The 20,042-nt window shown below is 37.1% G+C and overlaps 1 protein-coding gene across 2 annotated transcripts in view; it reads right to left on the reverse strand.

The window, feature by feature from the left end:
• The window catches only part of TAFA3 (TAFA chemokine like family member 3), a 320,332-nt gene that overhangs the window by 85,685 nt on the left and 214,605 nt on the right, over positions 1 to 20,042 (reverse strand). For both annotated transcript variants that reach the window (XM_072137624.1, XM_072137625.1), the window contains exons 3-4: positions 18,578 to 18,727; positions 16,628 to 16,752 (exon numbers count right to left, since the gene is read on the reverse strand). In XM_072137624.1, coding sequence (XP_071993725.1) covers positions 16,628 to 16,752; positions 18,578 to 18,727 — 275 coding nt within the window. The remainder of the gene's footprint in view (positions 1 to 16,627; positions 16,753 to 18,577; positions 18,728 to 20,042) is intronic.

Consider the following 20,042-nt stretch of genomic DNA (forward strand, 5'->3'; position numbering starts at 1 on the left):
CTGAACTTTAACCCATAGTGCAATAAGACATACCTGTACGTCTTGCTGCATAGGGGGTAGTATGAAGAGTACTCACGGGCTGAGCCCTCTTCAAACTCACTGGGTGTTTGCTTCACAATGAAGCAAAAACCCGTTGCTTACACCCACAATCGGTGGGAGCTGGCAGGGGCATTAACGAGCCTGCGGCATGTGGGGCCCCAGTGACATCATCGGGGAGCGGCGATCCGTTGCCATGACAGCCTCGGATCACACAAAGATCTAAGGCTGTTATGTTTTAGGCTATGTATTACAATGTGCGATTTGCATATTGTAATAGATGATATGCAAAATCCCCATATACTGCCATACTGTAGTATGGCAGTATATGGTAGGATCATTCAGACAACATAGGGTTAAAGTACTCTAGGGGGTCTGAAAAATTGCAAAAAATAATTAAAAAAAAAATTATATTAAAAAAACATAAAATTTCAAACTACTTTATTTTTAAATGCAGCGTTTTTTCCCGAATCTGTCGGGTTTTCATTCGGCCACACCCCCGATTTCCATCGTGTGCACGCCGGCACCTATGTGCCACAATCCGATCGAGTACGCCAAAAACCCGAGGCAATTCATTAAAAATCAGCGTAAATAGGAAATATTCGGGTAAGACATTGGGAAAACGCGAATCTGGCCCTTAGTAATTGAGCCCCATTAAGTTTCGCAATGCCCGATCTATCAAAATCTAATAACTTTTTTTACTGCATTTAACCCCATAGCAGAAAATAGCACCCAAAGTCGCAAATGGTCATTTTGAAAAATATTAAAGATTCAATAAAAAGTGATCAAAATGTTGCACAGTCCTAAAAATAGAATCATTAAAAAGTTGAAAAAAATGACATTTTTGTACAGGAGGTTTTAATTTTTTTACATGTATGAAAACATTATAAAACCTATACAAATTTATTATCTCAGTGATCGTACTGACCCAATGAATGAAGTAGACCTGTCATTTGGGGAGCACAGTGAAAGCCATGAAATCCAAGCCCACAAGAAATGGCGCAAATTTTTTTCCTGCTTCCCAGTATATGCCATAGAATATTAAATACCATCACTATGAAGTGCAATCTGTTACCCAGAAAACCCATACATAGCTCTTTACAGGGAAAAATAAAAATGTTATAGTTTTTTGAAGGTGGGGAGTGAAAAATAAAGACGCAAAAACGAAAAAGGGACTGGTCCTTAAGAGGTTAATAAATCATCGCTATTGCTTGTGCAGAAATCTATTGGCACAAGTATAAATACTGTTATGCTCCCTACTTCAACATAAAAAAATTCATTAATTTTTATCTATTTGTAAAAATTATCATATTATTTCTGTAGCCCAACATATAATTGGGTAGCAAGTGATCTTTAACAAGTACAATGGAGTAGTTAAGAAACACACAGCTAACTGGGACCTAGTTTAAACTCAGTTTAAGCAAACAAGTAGAGCTGATCACAACCAATGACTTTTGTTGTTTGTACTTGAGCAACTAGTGCAGATGTCAGCACCAGCACTCACGCTTAGCAATGCTTCTGATATGTCACTTTGGCATATAAAAAGTAATGCGTCTGCTAGGTCTCAATGGTGTCATTGTAATTGTTGAGTTTTGGTAAAATCTATTATGACCATGAAACAATGACAACATTTTCACTTTCAAAAAAAAAATGTTGTCAGGAAGAAGTTTAGAGTGAAAAAAAGAAGAAGAAAACATGTGCTTTTTCAGAGATTTGCCAAATAAGGTTTGTTTGGGACCAGAGCAATTGTGATACAGAACAGATTTTTGCCCAAATTGCTTGTGTGCCCCACTGAGGTGTCCAAGACCGTAACCAGCCAATCTCTGGCCTTTAAAACCAACAAAGTGTTAAAAATGCCAAATTAGCTGCTCTATCATTCTATTTGGGTATGTGTTAACATATAGCAGACTTCTCACACAAAAACAAGCAGACTCTATAGCTCGCTAGGGCATATAAATAGATGTATAATATAGATATTGGTATGTGTAGTGACGCGTGTTAGTTTGAGATTATGACTAAGACGCGCTTGCGTCGAAAAACGTTGATCTATGTTTGTTATCCTTGTGATGCACTCCAGCTGAAATAAAAGACAAGCCTTCTTTATACAGTACCAGTGTGGTTCACTTCGAGTGCCGCCTACATCTCTTGTGTTGCTAGAAATATATTTACTAGCAAAAACTGTTGCAAACAGTTTGGTAAATGTCCATATTTCGGCTATACTAAAACATAACATTTATTTGTACTACTATAAGATCAATGAGATAACATAGGTGAGATTGAAAAACAGACAGCCTTTAATAATAGAATACTCTAGAAAAATACAAAATACATTCAGATGTTCAGTAGATAAGATAGAAGCGCAAGCAGAATACTGTCTCTCACACTTGTTATGCACCTGAGCACATTGTGCTATTGACAGCTACTCAGTAGACAGTAGGTATTGATGGGGATCAGCTAGAGCCGGGGCAGGAAGTGATGAGACCATCATCATTACTATAGATGAGTGATGAAATGAAAATTATCTGGTTATCTTCGAACATTTTTTCCTCTCCTTTGCTTTTTTGTTTGAAGTTTTTTTAAAGTTATCCGTTTAGGTAGAGTTTATTCATCCACCGATTTATTGGAAGAAAAGATGTTTTTTTTAGTCCAAGGCTGATCTGTTTTTGGGAATTAACACCAGGTTTGGTGTTATTTTAAAGAAAATCCATCCAGTATTTCCAAATAACTATATATGTGTAGATGGTGACAGTAGGGCACATTTACTTTCCCGTCCGGAGGAGTTCACAGTAAGTGCATTGTCCGACAATAATTCACTAAGATTGTGCGCCCGATATCCTGCATGTGTCGCTTCCCCACTCAGCTCCGCCGGAGTTCACCTTCTTCTTTGTGGTGCATGTAAGTGCATTGTCTTCCAACACAATTTGAATCTTAAATCCCACGATCAGTCCAAATCAGTCGGATCATCCAACGGCACGCCCCCCGATTTCTTTTGCATGAAAGCCGGTTCAGCTGCGGCAAAATCTGATCACGGATGACACAATCCCAGCGCAAACCCCTGTTAAATACCTGTAAAAGTTGGGCAAATTCCAAAACCGACGAACAGTCTGACGAAAGTGAGATCCGCAACCCTTAGTAAATAAGCCCCAGTGTCTCTAAGTATTAGATTATTTATGATAGTTACATGGTACATGAGAATATCAATGTGGAAGTAACATTTCTAAATGACTCAAATAACCACACCTAGTCCTACCCTTGCTGTATTTTGTCTTACATCATGAATGATAATATAGACACTTTTTCATTGTGAACCATGAGGATATGCACATTTTTTATTCTTGCTGTTTTTCATTAATGTTTAGGAAATTACTCAAAATTGTGTAATCACTTAAGCAGACATATAGTGCAATAAATAGGGATAAGTGAAATGCATGTAGTAGCTAGAATAAAATAACAATTAGGGGATGATAGTTTTCAGTATTCCATTACTGTGAAAATCAAGAAGAAATTGAACGGAATATTAAAAGTCTATTCCTGAATAGAATGATTATAATGATAATGCAGACCAAACCATGCAATTTTATGCAAACTAAAACCATTATGGGAATGAAACCATATTAGAGTATTACTTTATGGAGTGATATACAAGGAATGATATACAGAATGCTAAAACGTGGCATGATACATTTATGAATCAGTTTTGCTTTATTATAAGACTATTTCATATAACTATAGCTACTTCTCAGCATAGAAAACTTTAACTTACAAGATTCCCATGAGTGCTTTGAGGATGTTACCCAAACCTAGAAAATGGCCTATGAATGATCATTCCCTGTGTAATGATTTCAAGGAAGACCAGCACCTAAATACTCTGATCTTATTAAACAGATCTGAGCTCCTTTTGGTCTAAACCTGAACAATTGAAAATGTCTAGGAGCCATCTTTTTCTAGCTAATGACCAGGTGTAATATAGACTACATACTGAAAAGTGACCCCATGTGCTCCAATCCAAATTGTACTTGCTTAGTTTGGGATGTGGATCCAGAATCTTTAACCTTTGCATGGAGATGTCGATTTCTCAGAAGGGTCACATGCCTAAGAGTCACTGTCTCAGCTACAACAGCCATTGATACTCCACTGAGGATTCTGAGAAATTAAATATGCAAAATTAGGGGCATAGTCCAAATTAGAGGCTGTAGACTAGTTTAGGGGAAGTAATAAGACTTAAGTCTCTCCAACATGAAGTTAGCCCTCCTCCGTTTTCAACAAGGGAATGTGATATACATACCTTGCATCTTTCTTGTGAGTGTAGGATGAATTCAGAGCCCTCTGGCTGCGGGCAGTGTCCAAATTCCCCCCCCCCCCCAACAAAAAAAAAATCAAACTGAATCTAGCACTTCTTAAAAGGTTATCTTTGTCTTTACTGTTCCATTAAATCCATTACAAGGTGCATGACATATAGGTAGTAGCAATGCATTTCAAATGCAACACACTCTTCATCTTGGCTGATTCAAGAATACAAGCACACCTCCTTAAAAACACCAATTACATCCTTGTTTTACACTTCTATGTAAACTTAAAAAAAAGTATGTTAGTATAAATGAAACTAAAAATTCTCCCTACAATTTAAACCAAAGGTTGGGTGCGCAATTTTTATATCCAGGATGCTTCTTTCTTCCTTAGTTATCCATAGAAAACAAAGCCCATTGTATTTCTATTATGTGTCTCAATGAAGTAAGAATCCCAAGTGGAAAATGGCAACAATGACTGTAAGTCTCCACATGCCTGCAGAGTTGGTCTTTGATGGCAAAGTCTCCGTAAAGCGATTTCTTACTTCTCCAATTCATGGGTGGCAAGGTAATAAAAGAGTAAATGTCAATAACTAGGAAACAAATAGGGGAAACTAGAGTTGTAACAACTAAATTGTTACCCAACAGAGATCTAGATCAGGATCATAATACTATAGAAACTCACAACTAACTGGTGTAACTCAAGCACCTTGAACCTAAATCAAACAGGCCACCAGGGCTGGCTTCATCAAGAGATGCCATTAAACAGTGTTGGCAAAGAGAAAAATCAGAGAAAATGCTATAAAAACATAAGAGTTGGTGACCAATACTGCAAATGACAGCAAGAATCTCCCACTGTACCTGGCAGCATTGACCAGGATCAGCAAAAAAACAACAGGTTATTGTCACATATTGCCTCAGCCTGTAACATGGGTGTCTTACTAATATTACTCTTCTTAACTTCCACTACATTGTAATAGCAAAATTAAAGCATGGTTAGTCATTATTTTCATATTAATAATCAATGTTCAGTGTATGGATATTTTATATAAACGTTATATTGTATAAAACTGTTCAGTTGATATGTTTTCCTATGAAAGACCTGGTGTGTATGTATATACAATATATCTAACTCTAAAGACAAAGCTGTTCGGGAAAAAGTTGTGGATTCCAGTTAACAAGGTCACCCTAGAGAAGATAAAAGTCACTTGAAATCAGGGAAAGAATTTGTTGTAATTTTGTTTAATTAATTAGAAAAATGACAGGCTATGGTATAAACTCCATTGTTTTAGTTTTCATGCTTGACTTGTATGCATGCTTGTATGTTTTCAAGACACCACCAGAGGTATAATCTGTATACATACTATTCTCACCAGCAATGTAAGCCTCACTACACACAAATGTGTTCTAAGGCCACAAACAATTTGTAGCCTGTTTTTGTGGTCCATATGTCATTAGTGTGAGTTCTGCTGCCGAGTTGTATGTCTACAAAAGGCAAGGCCAGGTCCTTGTGGATCCTCAAAAAATGCTGAACACTGGATGTCACTAGCTTGTGCCAACATCTTCAAGGGTCACCTAAGATCCGTAATATCTATGTAAAACATGTTTGTGTCCACAGGACCATAGAAATTTATGTGTCCATATGACATCAGTTAAAAAACAAACAGTTGAAGAGGCTAATTTAATTCTGTCAGTATTTTCCATAAATATTTGTAAGCCGAGACCAGGAATACGCTCAAAACACTGAAGAGATACAAATTTTTCCATTATACTTTTTTCCTTTCTGAATTCCATCTCCAATTTGGCTTCAAACACTGATACAAAATACTGATGAAATACTGACTGTGTGAATGTTGCCAATGTTTGTGTGCATATACAGTAGCTGGGACAGATTGTGATTGATCACAATGTTCAGATGATTAAAAACAAAACCTCACTGCTTCCAGTGAAGACCAGGTTTCTTTCACTGGACAGGCACAAATCTGAAAGGTAGGCTAGATTCATTTATGACATTTATGAAATTCTCGCCGCTGCATATTTGCAGCGGGATACATCAAGAGGCTTCCGCAATGATTCACCAAGATCGTGCTCCCGAGATCCTGCATCTGTCACTTTCCCGCTCTGGTCCGCCGGAGTTCACCTTCTTCTTTATGTGAGTGCATGTCTTGCAACATAATTTGAATTTTAAATCCCGCGCTTATTCCCAATCAGTCGGGTTGTCCAACAGCCACGCCCCCTGATTTGTGTCTCATGAAAGTCAGTGCGATTGCAGTAAAATCCGATCGCGTGCACAAAAACCCCCTGTTAAATGTGGAGCAAACGGAAATAGCCGGGAAACCCAGTGGAAATGCGGTTCGCGGACCCTAAGTAAATGTGCCCCATTGAGGTAATTTGGTGGTATTCCATATAATTAGCCTCATGATGATACCATTTTTTAATTTTTGTGTTCTTATCTTTTGCTCCACTCCTTTAAAAATTCTATTTTTTTCTTTTCCTTGTACTGAGCAGCATTATGACTTGTTTTCGGCTTAACAATACATCCTAGTGTTATTTTATATTCTGTGTGATATACTGGGGAGCTGAAAAAAATTCTAAGAGTGGTAAAATTGACAAAAAAACTCATTTGTAACATTTTCTTGTGGGCTCTGTTTTTCCGTCTATCAGAGTGTGAACCAAGTGACACCACCCCTTTTGATGTAGATAACAAATTTATATATATTTTCTTGTATACTTTTCTTTAATACTACAATTCATGTGAGCATATAAAGCACGACATAAGCGCCAACATCTACCATGTATTATAAATATATATAAATTGTACGATTAAGATTAAGCATTAGGCATTGCCATTACAGCACTATAGTATATTTGAGGAAAACAGAAATGAACACTGTCACTAAGCCCTCACTGAGCTTTAAAAATCCCCCCACTATTGCTTAACAACAATTCCAGCTCCCAGAAATCTATTTGGTTTTCTCAGTTTTCATTCCCCTCCAAGGTACAGATGTGCTTTACAACGCAAAGAGGTAATGAGAAAGTTGCAGTGCCATTTCTTTTCTTCTCATTTTTTTGTAGATCGATACAGGGAGAAGCAAAAAATAAAATAAATATATATATAAATAAAAAAAAGCAGATTAAGTGAAACATTTGTCTAGACTCCAGCAGCAGCGTCTGCAGCCGCATGTAATCAGGTGCTTCATGAGTCTCAAAAACACGTGTTAATTCTACCTACAACAGCACAAAAATGCATAATAAATGCTGAGTACAAGCTGGCAATAAGTTGGATTTTTGTGGAGAAAAAGAGTTCTGAAGACTTTTCTGCCAACTCGCTATATTAAAAAAAAATCTAATTTAAAACCAGCAAGCTACTTAATAATGCAGAAGCTGTAATTTAGGTGACAATGTTTGGTGGTAGAGTTTAATATCTGTCAGAAAAATCTGTGTAAAATAAGCATCAATAGGTGTGAAAGCAGAACAAACATTTTAGTGGTACATATCTGTTATGCTATAGAGGTAATACAATTTAAGATGTCTATTCTACTGTATATACTCTACTATAATCTCTTATTAGATTGGCAAAATTTTTTGTCACATACTGCAGTTGCCCAGTGAAGCAAATACCACAAGAATGCATTAAGTATATCTCCAGAAGTACCAAACCACTACCACAGCTCAGATCAGATAGAATAATACAGACCATAGACACCAGACAGTGAGAGCACTGAGCCAAGACCATATAATATTTGAAAATACAGATCCCAGACCAGACATCAGATTGCAGACCCAGGGACAAATTATATTTAATAATACAATCCCCCCAGGCCACAAGATATATTCAACTACAGATCAAAGAAATAAAATAATATAGAAACCAAACTAAACAATTAATAATAATGCAGACTCCAGTTTTGACAGTAAGCAATACCATGGATGGCATATCAAAAAATTAATAATGCATAACCAAATAAAGCAATTAATTATAATACAGAACCCCGATAATTAATATAATGCAGAAGCCAGATCAGATCATTAATAAGACAGACCCCACACCAATCAATAATACATTTAAACCCCAGATCAGAGATTAATGTTAACCTTTTTTTGATAAAAAGTAATACAATTTTCCAATAAACTATCAATTTATCACAGTTTTTAGATCTCTGTTTGTTGTCATTTTATAGAAATCTTCTTTAACCCCTACGGGACACAGCATCTTTTGGCCTAAAGGACGCAGCCCCATTTTTCAAATCTGGCCTGTGTCACTATAAGTGGTTATAGCGTGGGAACGCTGTGAGATATCCAGGGGATTTTGAGATTGTTTTCTCGTGACACATTGTACTTCAAATTAGTTTAAAAATTTGGATGAAATCTTTTGCGTTTAGTTATGAAAAAAAACAAAATTTGGCAAAAATTTTGAAAAATTCTTTATTTTCAACGTTCTAAATTCTCTACTTTTGATTCAGAAAGTCATAGCACCCAAATAAATTCATAACTTACATTTCCCAAATGTCTGCTTTATGTTGGCATGGTTTTTTAAGATTCCACATATTTTACTAGAATGTTATGAGGCTCAGAATTTGGGTGCCATTTTTCACATTTTTTGTAAAATCGCCAAAACCTGTATTTAGATGGACCTGCTCAACTTCTAATTGACACTGAGAGGCCTAAATAATAGCGAGACTCGTAAATTACCCCATTGTGGAAACTACACCACTCAACATATGAAAAACCACTTTTAAGAAGTTTGTTAACCCTTTACGTGTTTTATAGGGGCTAAAACAAAATGGAGGTGGAGTCTGCAAATTGTAATATTTTTTCACAATACACTCATTTTGGGTGGAAAATTTTACATTTCTAATGGATAAAATGAAAAAAGGCTCCACAAAGTTTGATACGCAATTTCTCCCGAGTACACCGATACCCTACATGTGGTGGTAACCTGCTGTATGGGCGCACGGCCGGGCATAGAAGGGAAGGAGGCGCCATTCAAATCAGATTTGCTATGTCACATTGTACAGGCTATAATTTTTTTCTTTTTTTTATTGTGCACCTATAGGGGCTTATTTCTTTTGCCACATGAGATGCACTTTTCTAATACATAATTTTGGGGCATCTATAGCTAATTGGTGAGATTTAATTAACTCTTTGTTGGTGGAGGAAATGAAAATCATCAATTTTTAGGAAAATTTTTATGTGTTTTTTTTTTTTGGCCGTTAACCATACCATGAAAATAGTATATTATTTTTATTCTTTGGGTCGCCACGTTTATGAAAATACTTCATTTATATATATTTTTTTATTTTTTCCCATTTTTACTGTATAAAAAGTAATTTGGCAAAATTGTTGTTAATTTTAGCATCACCGTCTTTCATATGCATAACTTTTTTATTTTTCACCTCAAAAATCTGTTTAAGGGCTTATTTTTTGCAAGAATGATAGCTCTTTTTAGTGGTCTTATTTTAGATTGCGTAACTTTTTAAAATCACTTTTTTAGAGCATTTTTAAAGGGCATTAATAAAAAATCATCTTTAGCAGAGAGAGTTTTTTTAGGTTGTTTTTTACGGGGTTCACTTTGCGGATCTAATAACGATTCTGTTTTATTATACAGATTGTTACGGACGCAGGGATACCAAATATGTGGGGGTTTTGTGTATTTTATTCAATTGTACTGAATAAAAACTAATTTGGAGAAAATCTTATTCATTTTAGCATCACCATCTTTTTATATGCATAACTTTTTTATTTTTTGGCAGATAAATCTTGTTAGGGGCTTATTTTTTGCGAGAACAGTTGTTCTTTTTAGTGGGCTTATTTTGGAGTGCATAACATTTTTTAAATCACTTTTTAGAGCATTTTTTATAGGGTATTAATTAAAAATTATCTTTTTTCGGAATGTTTTTTGCGTTTTTTTCCTCCGGCGTTTACCGTGCGGGTCCAGTAACAATTCTGTTTTATTATGCAGATTGTTACGGACGCGGCAATACCAAATATGCAGGGTTTTTTTGTGTTTTTATGTTTTTTATACTTTATTAAGTTTTTTTATGGGAAAGTGACATTTTAGGGGCTTATATTTTTATGTATTAATTTTTTATTTATTATAATGTGTAGTGTTAACTGTTTTTGCATATTTTTACTTATACATACTTGAACTTAAACCAGTGATGCTCTGATCACTGGTTTAAGTTCAATACACTGCTCTACAATACTATTTTATTGTAGAGCAGTGTAAACTGTCTGAGCAAGCTTGCGCATGCTCAGACAGTTTACAGCCAGACCCGGAAGGGGTCTGGCTGCCATGGAGACCGGGCAGCTCCGGGGCACATGCCAGTCCTCGGAGCTGCCCGGAAGAGGATCGGATCCCCCGGTAAGCGGCACGGGGGATCCGATCCACAGCGCTAACACCGTTACACGCCGCGGTCATGTTTGACCGCGGCGTGTAAGGGGTTAACACCCGCGATCGGAGCCGGCTCCGATCGCGGGTGTTAGCGCAGGCTGTCAGCTGTACTAGACAGCTGACAGCCGCTGCTTCTGGTACCGGCTCCGTTCGTGAGCCGGTGCCAGAAGCAGGACGTTATGGAACGTCCCCGTGCGCTAAGCATCTAGCCCCGGGGACGTACTATAACGTCCAGGTGCGCCTAGGGGTTAAAGAAATCGCCTTTACTTCCAGTGGACAGAAATCTGACCAGGGTCACACAGGTGCAAGGCTCGTTATAACACACAGCTCTGATTACTCTCTATAATGTAACGAGCCACTCACCTGTGTGACCATGGTCAGATTTCTGTCCACTGGAAGTAAACATAGAAGCTTTCTATAGAATGACTACAAGCAGAGATCTAGAAACCGTGAAGAATTGATGCATGCATATTGAAAAATTCTAAAACTTTTTGTAATACAAATAATAACATTAATTTGCTGAAATGGAACACCCCTTTAAGAATAGGAGTGTCGAAGCCTAAACCTGTGATAGTGCAGGACACATGCAGCTTAGGGTCATCAGGAAGTGTACCTTGCTTTAACACAATGCTGTATTTAGTTGGACAAACTCTAGTGTATTTCATTGAGGCAAAGCATACTGCCAAGGGCAACATTCTCCTTTAGATGACATATATGGGACCAGGTTTTAGACATTTCAATTAATATGGTTTTATCTAATTGTCACTTTACACAGAGTACCTCTTTGTACTGAAACCTTTGTTAGAAAATGAGACATTCTTGCAAAGTCTTGTCAAGCTATACATCATTTTGAAAGTATTTATAACCCTTGGCAAAGATTGTGAAAGATGTGAGGTAATCCTGATTGAAATGCTACTTGCGAGCAAATGATCTAGCCCCTTAGTATATCCAGCTGTGTATCTCTATAATTCTATGCCAAGCCCTGCCCGCTTGGCCTGGAGGTGACGTAAGAGGAGGAGTTGCCATGTTTACTACCATATTTTCTACAGTGAGGATCCTGATTTCTGTACTGCTATTGGAAAGCACCATGGTTTTAAAAGATGAAAGGTCTTATCATTGAAACAAGAATCAAGAGTCTCCAAATCAAAGTTCCTTTGCTACTAAATGTGCTTGAATTAAAGGAAATCTTTCAATAGATGAAAGATAAAATAAACTACAAATACTTACCTACATTCCTCTTGATGTTGATCCCGGTGGTGTCCTTCCCTAAGTTTCACACATTGTTCACCTAGAAAAGAAACTTATAATTAGCAGGCTGGAACGTGAGAACGAGAAGTCCGGTGTTACGTGCTGCTAATTATTCCTGTCTCCTGTGTGAAGTCACCTCCCTCTCCAAAATGAGAGAAGAAGGCATCTGTCATGCAGGAGGCATGAAATAACAACTCTCACGTAATGTGCGAGAGGAGTGCATAATTAGTAGCCTGGAGCACCGAGATCCCCGCGATCTGGACTGATTGATATAAGTTTCTTTTATAGGTGATCCCGGTGTGTCAAGTTTAAAGAAGGACACCTCTGGGATGAAGATTAAGAGGAGCGTAGGGAAGTATTTGTAGTTTAATAAGTGTTTGTAGTTTAATAAGTACAATTCACATAGTTTGCTACTAAAATTTCAGGACACCTAAGTACTACACAAGACTTTTCTTTTGAGCATTCCCTCCACCAAGAAGTAACCAATAAAGCATGCAATATATTACAACTTTTTCAGCAGAATACTTTCTTCTAAGTTTTCATTTTTGTATATATATATATATATATATATATATATATATATATATATGTACAGGCAGTCCCCGACTTACAGAAGCCCCTTTGTGTTGCCCTTTGCTGCAGACTGACCTTTTTGCCCACTGTTACCTCTAGTGAAGCTCTTTGGATGCTTTACTTTAGTCCCAGTTATCAGCTGAAAGGATCTGTGATGAAATTTTATTAATCATCCTTGGTCCCATCTCAGCAAAAATGTGTAAAGTCCAATTTTCACTGGGACAAAAAATTTGTCTGGAGCTACAATTATGCAATTTTACAATTATACAATTCTGTCTAGAGCTACTACAGTTCTGACTTACATGCAAATCCAACTGCAGGTTTGTTCTTAAAGAGTTGTATATATATATATATATATATATATATATATATATATATATATATATATCAAATTACTTACAACAGAAAGGAGGATTTGGATGCGTAATAGCATTCTTTGTGTGTGTGTTTTATCACACACAGCTCATATACATTATTTAGCTGAATATTGGTTCATGGTGAACAGCAGGATTTCAATACTGTCAGAACATCAACCATTAATAAAGTACCCACCTGCATTGGAAATATCCTATTTCTGTGCTCCTGAAAGAAACCTCTGCTGATAAACTGCTGCGTAAATAGCACAACAGCTGCCCTGATCTATTGTTACTGATTCCCAGTAATCTGCAGCACTGGGTATTATAATGCCATGAAATCAATGGGCTTAATAATTCTTACCCTAGTACTGAACAGAGACTTGTCCTCTTCCACCCACCCTATTTTTCCATCCTGTTCACGCTGAGGTGCTAAAAACACCACTATTTATACATCCCTGACAGTTCTATGAAATTCCAAAGTACAGAAAAATATTTATGTTTTCTCCCCATAATATATGTGTTTTTATAGGTTTAGCTGACTGCCTGTTCCAAGAAACAATTTGGCATTTCCTACAGAGAGGTATTGTAGGCCTGCGCTTCTGGCTCCACTTAATTAGTTACTGGATTCTATTCAACTCGCTCTGAAGGATCTTCATTTTATTTTATTATGTTTGTTTTGGTGTAGTAAACTATATAAGCCAATTCTAGTTTAGAAGCTTTCCTGCCTAGGATATCCTTCTCTGTGCTGTGAATGATGGTAGGCGCACTTCTCCCATGTCTAATAAGCTGTTGTGACAGCAGTGTTATTTACTTTTGTGTTTCACCATTCGGGATGTTGAGTAATTAATTTGACATTTTATATTGAACACGCTTCTTTTTATTTGCATTGGCATACATATTGCAAAGTGGAGACCCAGGTCTGAACATTTATATAGTTACAGTTTGCTACAGTTATTAGCAAATGGGAATTATATTTGAAGGGTTATAGTATTAAATGCCTTTTAACAAACTTTGGATCAGTTTTCTAGTGTGTGTACATGAAAATAAGTCTGTTTCAGGACATCTATTCCACCAGGTCTTCATAATTTTGTAAAGGACAGGTAAAAACATAGCTCCCCCTTCCCCTCTGCATAAATCCTATAAGTAATATGTTTCTTCCGTAAGCTTTCTAGCAAGATGAAGTTCAGCAAAGATAAAAATAGGTGGGTATATAAACCAAACATGAGCCAAAGTTGAAAAAGTGTCACTCTCCTCTGTTAAGTTATATTTAAAGGTTTCTTATATTTATGCATTTGATTTAAGCAGTTTCTTGAAAACTGAACTGCCTTCTAAAGCATTCTTCCTTTTTAAGGCACATATAAAATACTAGGTGCATGTAAACCAGAGCTGTCTAACTACTAAGCAGTAGTGTTCAGCGGACAAAACTTTTCGCTTAAGTCCCTCAGACCTGCCCAGAACTTGATAAGAAGTCTAGGGACCGGTTGATTCAACTCCCCCCCCCCCCCCCCCCGCAGTTAACTGGCACCAGTTTCACTAACATGTCAGTGCCGGCGCACACTTGGCCGCAGTAGTTTAAATGATGCTAGCTAGTAATGAAGTTGTTTTAATGATGGTTGACTGTTGCTAGCACCGATAACGAGTGTTATTGGTTGGGGACCCAACAGCCGAACTCTGATTTTATCGGGTCTGCTCATCACTATTAATCAGATTTTGTTTTGATAGACTGAAACCTAGTTTGCATATAATAAGTAGACAGTGGCACTCTAGAGTCTAGGTATGAATTCCACCTACTTTCAACCACTGCACCTTATAGAAGAATATGAGGTTTTATCAATTTGCACGTTACTTTACAAAGTCACCTTTCTAGCTTCAATATAGTGAATCACTGAGCTTGATAACCACTTGGGGTCAAGGAGTGTTTTTTCATTGACTATTCCTCTCATAGATCAGAAGTGGAGGAGGCATACTACTTCCTTTCCCTCCGCTGTCTAATATTTATATTCATATATATTTTTCACTTGTATTATGTATGACTCAGTGACACGATAATGGTGTTCCAAAGGGCTTTTTGACGTAGTTGCGATTTGTCTTCACTTACTGTAGGCTTCTTTCGAAACCCCAGTTTTTACGTCAGTCTAACATTTTTGTCGGTAAAGGTGCCAGTGGATCCATTCCCTAAAGGTGCAGATGTGAGTCACAGTTTATACATATATAATGCCAATGTCTAAAACATGCAAAAACAAGAGTGGGGGTGGGCAATGGTTTGTACTTGTCTGCAGGATAAGACTACAGAGTCACACTACCACAGTGATAGTTAATGCTTTTTTAAATGTATAGGGATATACATATAGATCCAATCTGATGATGGTACCACTTGGGATCAGGAAAGAATGTTTCCCTTTTCTCATCTCTTAAACAATTGGAGGGAATTAAGTTCTCAAATTTAGCCCACCTTCCTTTGTCATATCTGCTGGTTAGGCTAACTGGATGTACAATATGTTTTTAACTCTACTAGCAATGTAGTTAGGAAGATAATAGACTCAAAATAGTAGGATGTTACTGTCTATTGGAATATGTGAAAGATTTTAGTTTAAAATAAAACATATCCTTAGATAATTTCTAGTTGTCCTAGTTTTACAGATGCATTCCTTTTAGTATTTCAATGCAGATGGTGCTTTTGAAGACTAATATACTACGAGGAATGGTTGGTCGGCAGGATGTCTAAATACCACAGTGTCTTTTCTCATAAGTAGTTCACAGCTATTTTCATTCCGCACGCTATAAATAACTGTCTGCTCCTCGCTGACTCTTACAAAGGTGCTTGTGTCCATACTCCATGTTATATTGCTCTCTAAAGATCACAGAACCCCCTTTAATATAAACCTTTCCAATCTGACAATTTGTTGCCTGACTGTTACTTTAACCCTCTTAAAACTGAATGTCTCCAAGCAATACTTCTCTTCAGAGAATGTACCATGCAAGTCTCTTTGTGTAAATGCTCATTGAATACATAAAGCAATTTAACAATGGATATAAAGCCATACATGCTAAGTAAGAGACTATAAACAAAATATCCTTACAATATAGAAAGATATAAGCACAGCTAAATACATGATAGCTCTGTCCTTGGTGCTGAAATTTCCCTGTCCATGGTACAGTACAGCAGATATGATATTAGTGATACATTATCTGCATTATACGAGAAAAAAATCACTGTTTTTCATATCTGGTATTGAATATCAGATTCAGGCTTTGGTGAAAACATACCCCTTTTTATAGAAAAGGTATTAGACATGAGCGGATCATTCAATTTAATTTCCTTCACTGAAAATTTTCCAAGTTACATTCAATTTTATTCTATCCAAACCGATGTTGCTTAAAATTTAAATAACACCGGGCATTTCGACAGATCCGTTAAACTTCTGTTATTAATGCACATACAAGATTCCTTTGAAGTGAATCAGGAAATATTTGGATTTGATTTGGTGCCTGAAAATTGCCAGATTTTCACCTAATCTATGAATTAATCCGCTCATCTCAACCAGCCTACATCATGGCATCCTTTTTCTCTATAAGGAAATTTAGACATTTTAGAACAGATCAACAGAAAGTTCCTAAAGTTCCTAACAAACTCCAGGCCAATAATATCTTGGTCTGTGTGATAAACATTTACCAAAATTTCTTTCTTCATCAGTGACTCATTCCCTGTCCCATATACATTAAAATAACCTCACCTTTGTTGTTTTGACTTTGTTCCCAGTACTACAACTCCATCCCGACAAGTCTGGTAGAACCTTGCAGTCTTCTCCCTCTAAACATGGCTGCATTTGACACCACCATTTCTGGATAACTATAGAAGCTGAACAAAAATAACAGTCATGTTAATAATATATAGAAAATTCCTACCTAGTAATACTATTATTTATGGAGCAGCCATTATAGTGATTCATGAATAGTAAGTCAGGTAAGCACAATAGAGAGTAAAATAACATCTTCTTCATCTAGCAGAACAGATGCAACACCTACACACAGCGAATGAAACAGAACCACTCAGCTGTGAGAGGTGAGCATAAAAGCAAACAAAGTGTTGGACCCCTTACTGTCTCATGCTGCACCTGAAAATGAGCGAGTGACAAATCAAGCAACAAAAGTGTTATTTTAAACAACAGAATACAAATACTTGTACTGGTTTATTCAAACATTACAATTCCTGTTTATATGACTGTTTATACTAGGGGTAGACGTACCATTTATGTACATTTATGTTGGATCCTAGTAGGTTACGGGACCCTATTAGGTTGTAAAAACGTGAGTTCATGAACTTCATTGCTATGAGCTAATACATTGTTATAACATCAGATGAGTTGGACTAACAAGGGAACTTTATACTGCCTATATGTGCCAGTGTTTCATACTTAAACTTGGAAGAACAAATCAAACTATTCTAAACACAGTATGACTTTTATGGCACTAGAACCATAGACATGGGTGAGTTTTACCATAACATAATTCAAGCATTTCGTTAAGGTCCCAGAGGTCAAGTAGTACCTCATGGACTCATAGTTTGCCAATACAGTTTAATGCCTCATGCACACAACTGTAATTGACATTGACTTTTATTGTACACAGTCATTGTGATGTGCTGATGTCCTACAAGCCGCAAACAACGGCACATGGCCCTTTGTTTTTGCATCCCACATACTTCAAACTATGCTGGCATTTTGCAGAGAGGCATTTTTTTCACTATGGGGTCATGGCTCAGTAACAGATTGTTTCTAGTTTTCAGATACATACTGTAAATATCTTCTTATACTAGTGCAAAGTGAATTACAGTAGTGTAATGTAAGCAATTAATTAGTGAATCAATAACACTAACAGATGTAAAGAAAAGGCAGTGGCCTATTTGTTTCTCACCACTGAAAACGCATGCACATTTTGCTCATCCATACATGTATGTCTGTGTGGGAGACCAGGTGGAAGAGCTATCAGTCAAATAAGCGTTTGTCCTACACCTGATAAAATATGGTAACCATAATGGAAATGTATCACAGAAGACTTTTAACTCCTATCCTTAATGGTCATAAACCACAACAACTGAATATCTCCTGGTTCACAATATAGGGCATTTATAAGGCACTTTCAGGAAAGCCATCATAAATGTATTTTTTTTTTCAAATGTCCATGCACATGCATCTGTGCTTTATTCCATATGGAGCATTTCAAGAAACTTTTGTTTCCCAGTGGCCACAGATCCAGAGAACAGACATCTATCACCCTTTCATAAGTGTCTTTTGTGGACCCTGGACACAATTTTAGAATCAAATCATTTATAACAGAGGTGTCTACTAACACAATATAGCTGGAGGTACAGCTGTGCTACTTTTCCACTATTACTAAATAGAATATGCAACAGAACCTACCAAATGCAGATGTGAACAGAGGCTTAATAATGCATTCAGCCTACCAGAGTGAGAGCTCCTGCATGTTAGAGGGTCTCCACTTCTGTACACTCCTCTTCTGCAGCATCTATTTACCCAAATTTGCCATTTTTACAAGGGATACTAAGCTATATCAAACCCTTGATAGGTCAACATCTAATAATGAGCACCATATTAAGGTCACTTCCAGTGTTATCTCATTTTTCCAGGATTAAAACTTTTTTCCAATTTAAATTTAAGACTCACCATCTACACATGATGGAGCTGCCCTTGTAGTTCCCGCCACTTGTCCAGGAAAACATGAGCACTTTACTGTCTGTGACCTTTCCTCAATCTTGTTCTTATTGCAGCATCTGTGAGCAGCAATCACTTCACAAGTCCCGGGTTCCACATGAACTGAAGAAAAGAAAAGAATAATATTTAGCAGGGAGGTATCATCAATTCTCCTTTTTTAATGCTACACAGTGAAAATTTTACCATTTATGCCATGTCTACAGGATCAGGATAACTATAATATGGACCTATAACATTTTTGGTGTTCACTGAGTACTTTAGGTAATAGCTCAGAGATTTCTTTTATGTTCAGTTGTAAGGTTATTTATTATATATGAGATAAGCCAAAAACCTGGCAACATTTCAATATTCAGAGGGTTTTGATCTATGAATTGAGGTTGCATATTATTTAGTTCAGCATTTTCTACTGCAGCCCAGTGAGGGATGATTAGAGAATGGGAGGGATGTTACAATTAGGTGGGTGATAAGATGATGAGAATGGATGTTTTATTAATAGACGCAAAAAAGGCTGTTGGTTTTTGATCGTTTTCTGGGCCCAGCTTTGGTAATGTTGTCATCCTGTCATGGAGTCAAACTCTTCCACAACTTTTCTGTGAGTTAGTGACAATTGCATTTGTGTGGAATGGTGGTGTTTAAAGTTCCACCAGATCTAGGGCCTGATCTGATTTAGGACACAGGGATGCAGATAAATCAATACTTGGTCAAAACCCAAACTAAAGTTGCTAGAAACAGGTGAAGCCCACCCCATAACAAGGAAACACAGATCCTAAAGGCTGCTGGCTGTCGACTTGGAGCTTGGAAATGAATCTCCAGTGAGGACTTTCTTCAAGGTGACTGAAATGTGTCGGTCACTCCTCCAAAATGTTTTTGTTGCAACACAATTTATATTTATATAAGAATACTGCCGTCATGGACTGCTTTAACATCCAGTCCTTCTAGACTCATTTCACCTCTTGCTTATGCTTTTTTCTTCTATCTCCCTACTTCAGGTGACCCCATAACCCTCAACTGCATAATTTCCCTCAAAGGTATAATACCAATACCCTATTTTATTCCTGTACTTCACTCATGTCCTTCTCTGCAATCATCCGAGGTAGAAGACAATCAGGACGTATAACCCCAGCTCTATAAGTCTCAGCTCAGCTGGGGTTTATCTGGTGTAAAAATGCATTTAAATGTCAGTGGATGGTCTCTTCATGATGATGTCACATGGAGCGATGATCCCTGAAAAAATGGTGGCCTACGAGCACCTCCAGCATTTGAATGTATTTGCTGATGTCATTTATAAATTACAGGTATTACCAGCAGGGGGGGGAGAAGTGAGCTTAGCCAAACACTAAACCTGAAATTCTGGCTGAAGTCCGGGTTTAAGCTATGTTCTGCACAGACCCAAAATTGCAGGTGCCGATCTGCTCAT

Source organism: Engystomops pustulosus, chromosome 2 (genome assembly GCF_040894005.1).
Source record: "Engystomops pustulosus chromosome 2, aEngPut4.maternal, whole genome shotgun sequence".
NCBI lineage: Eukaryota > Metazoa > Chordata > Amphibia > Anura > Leptodactylidae > Engystomops > Engystomops pustulosus.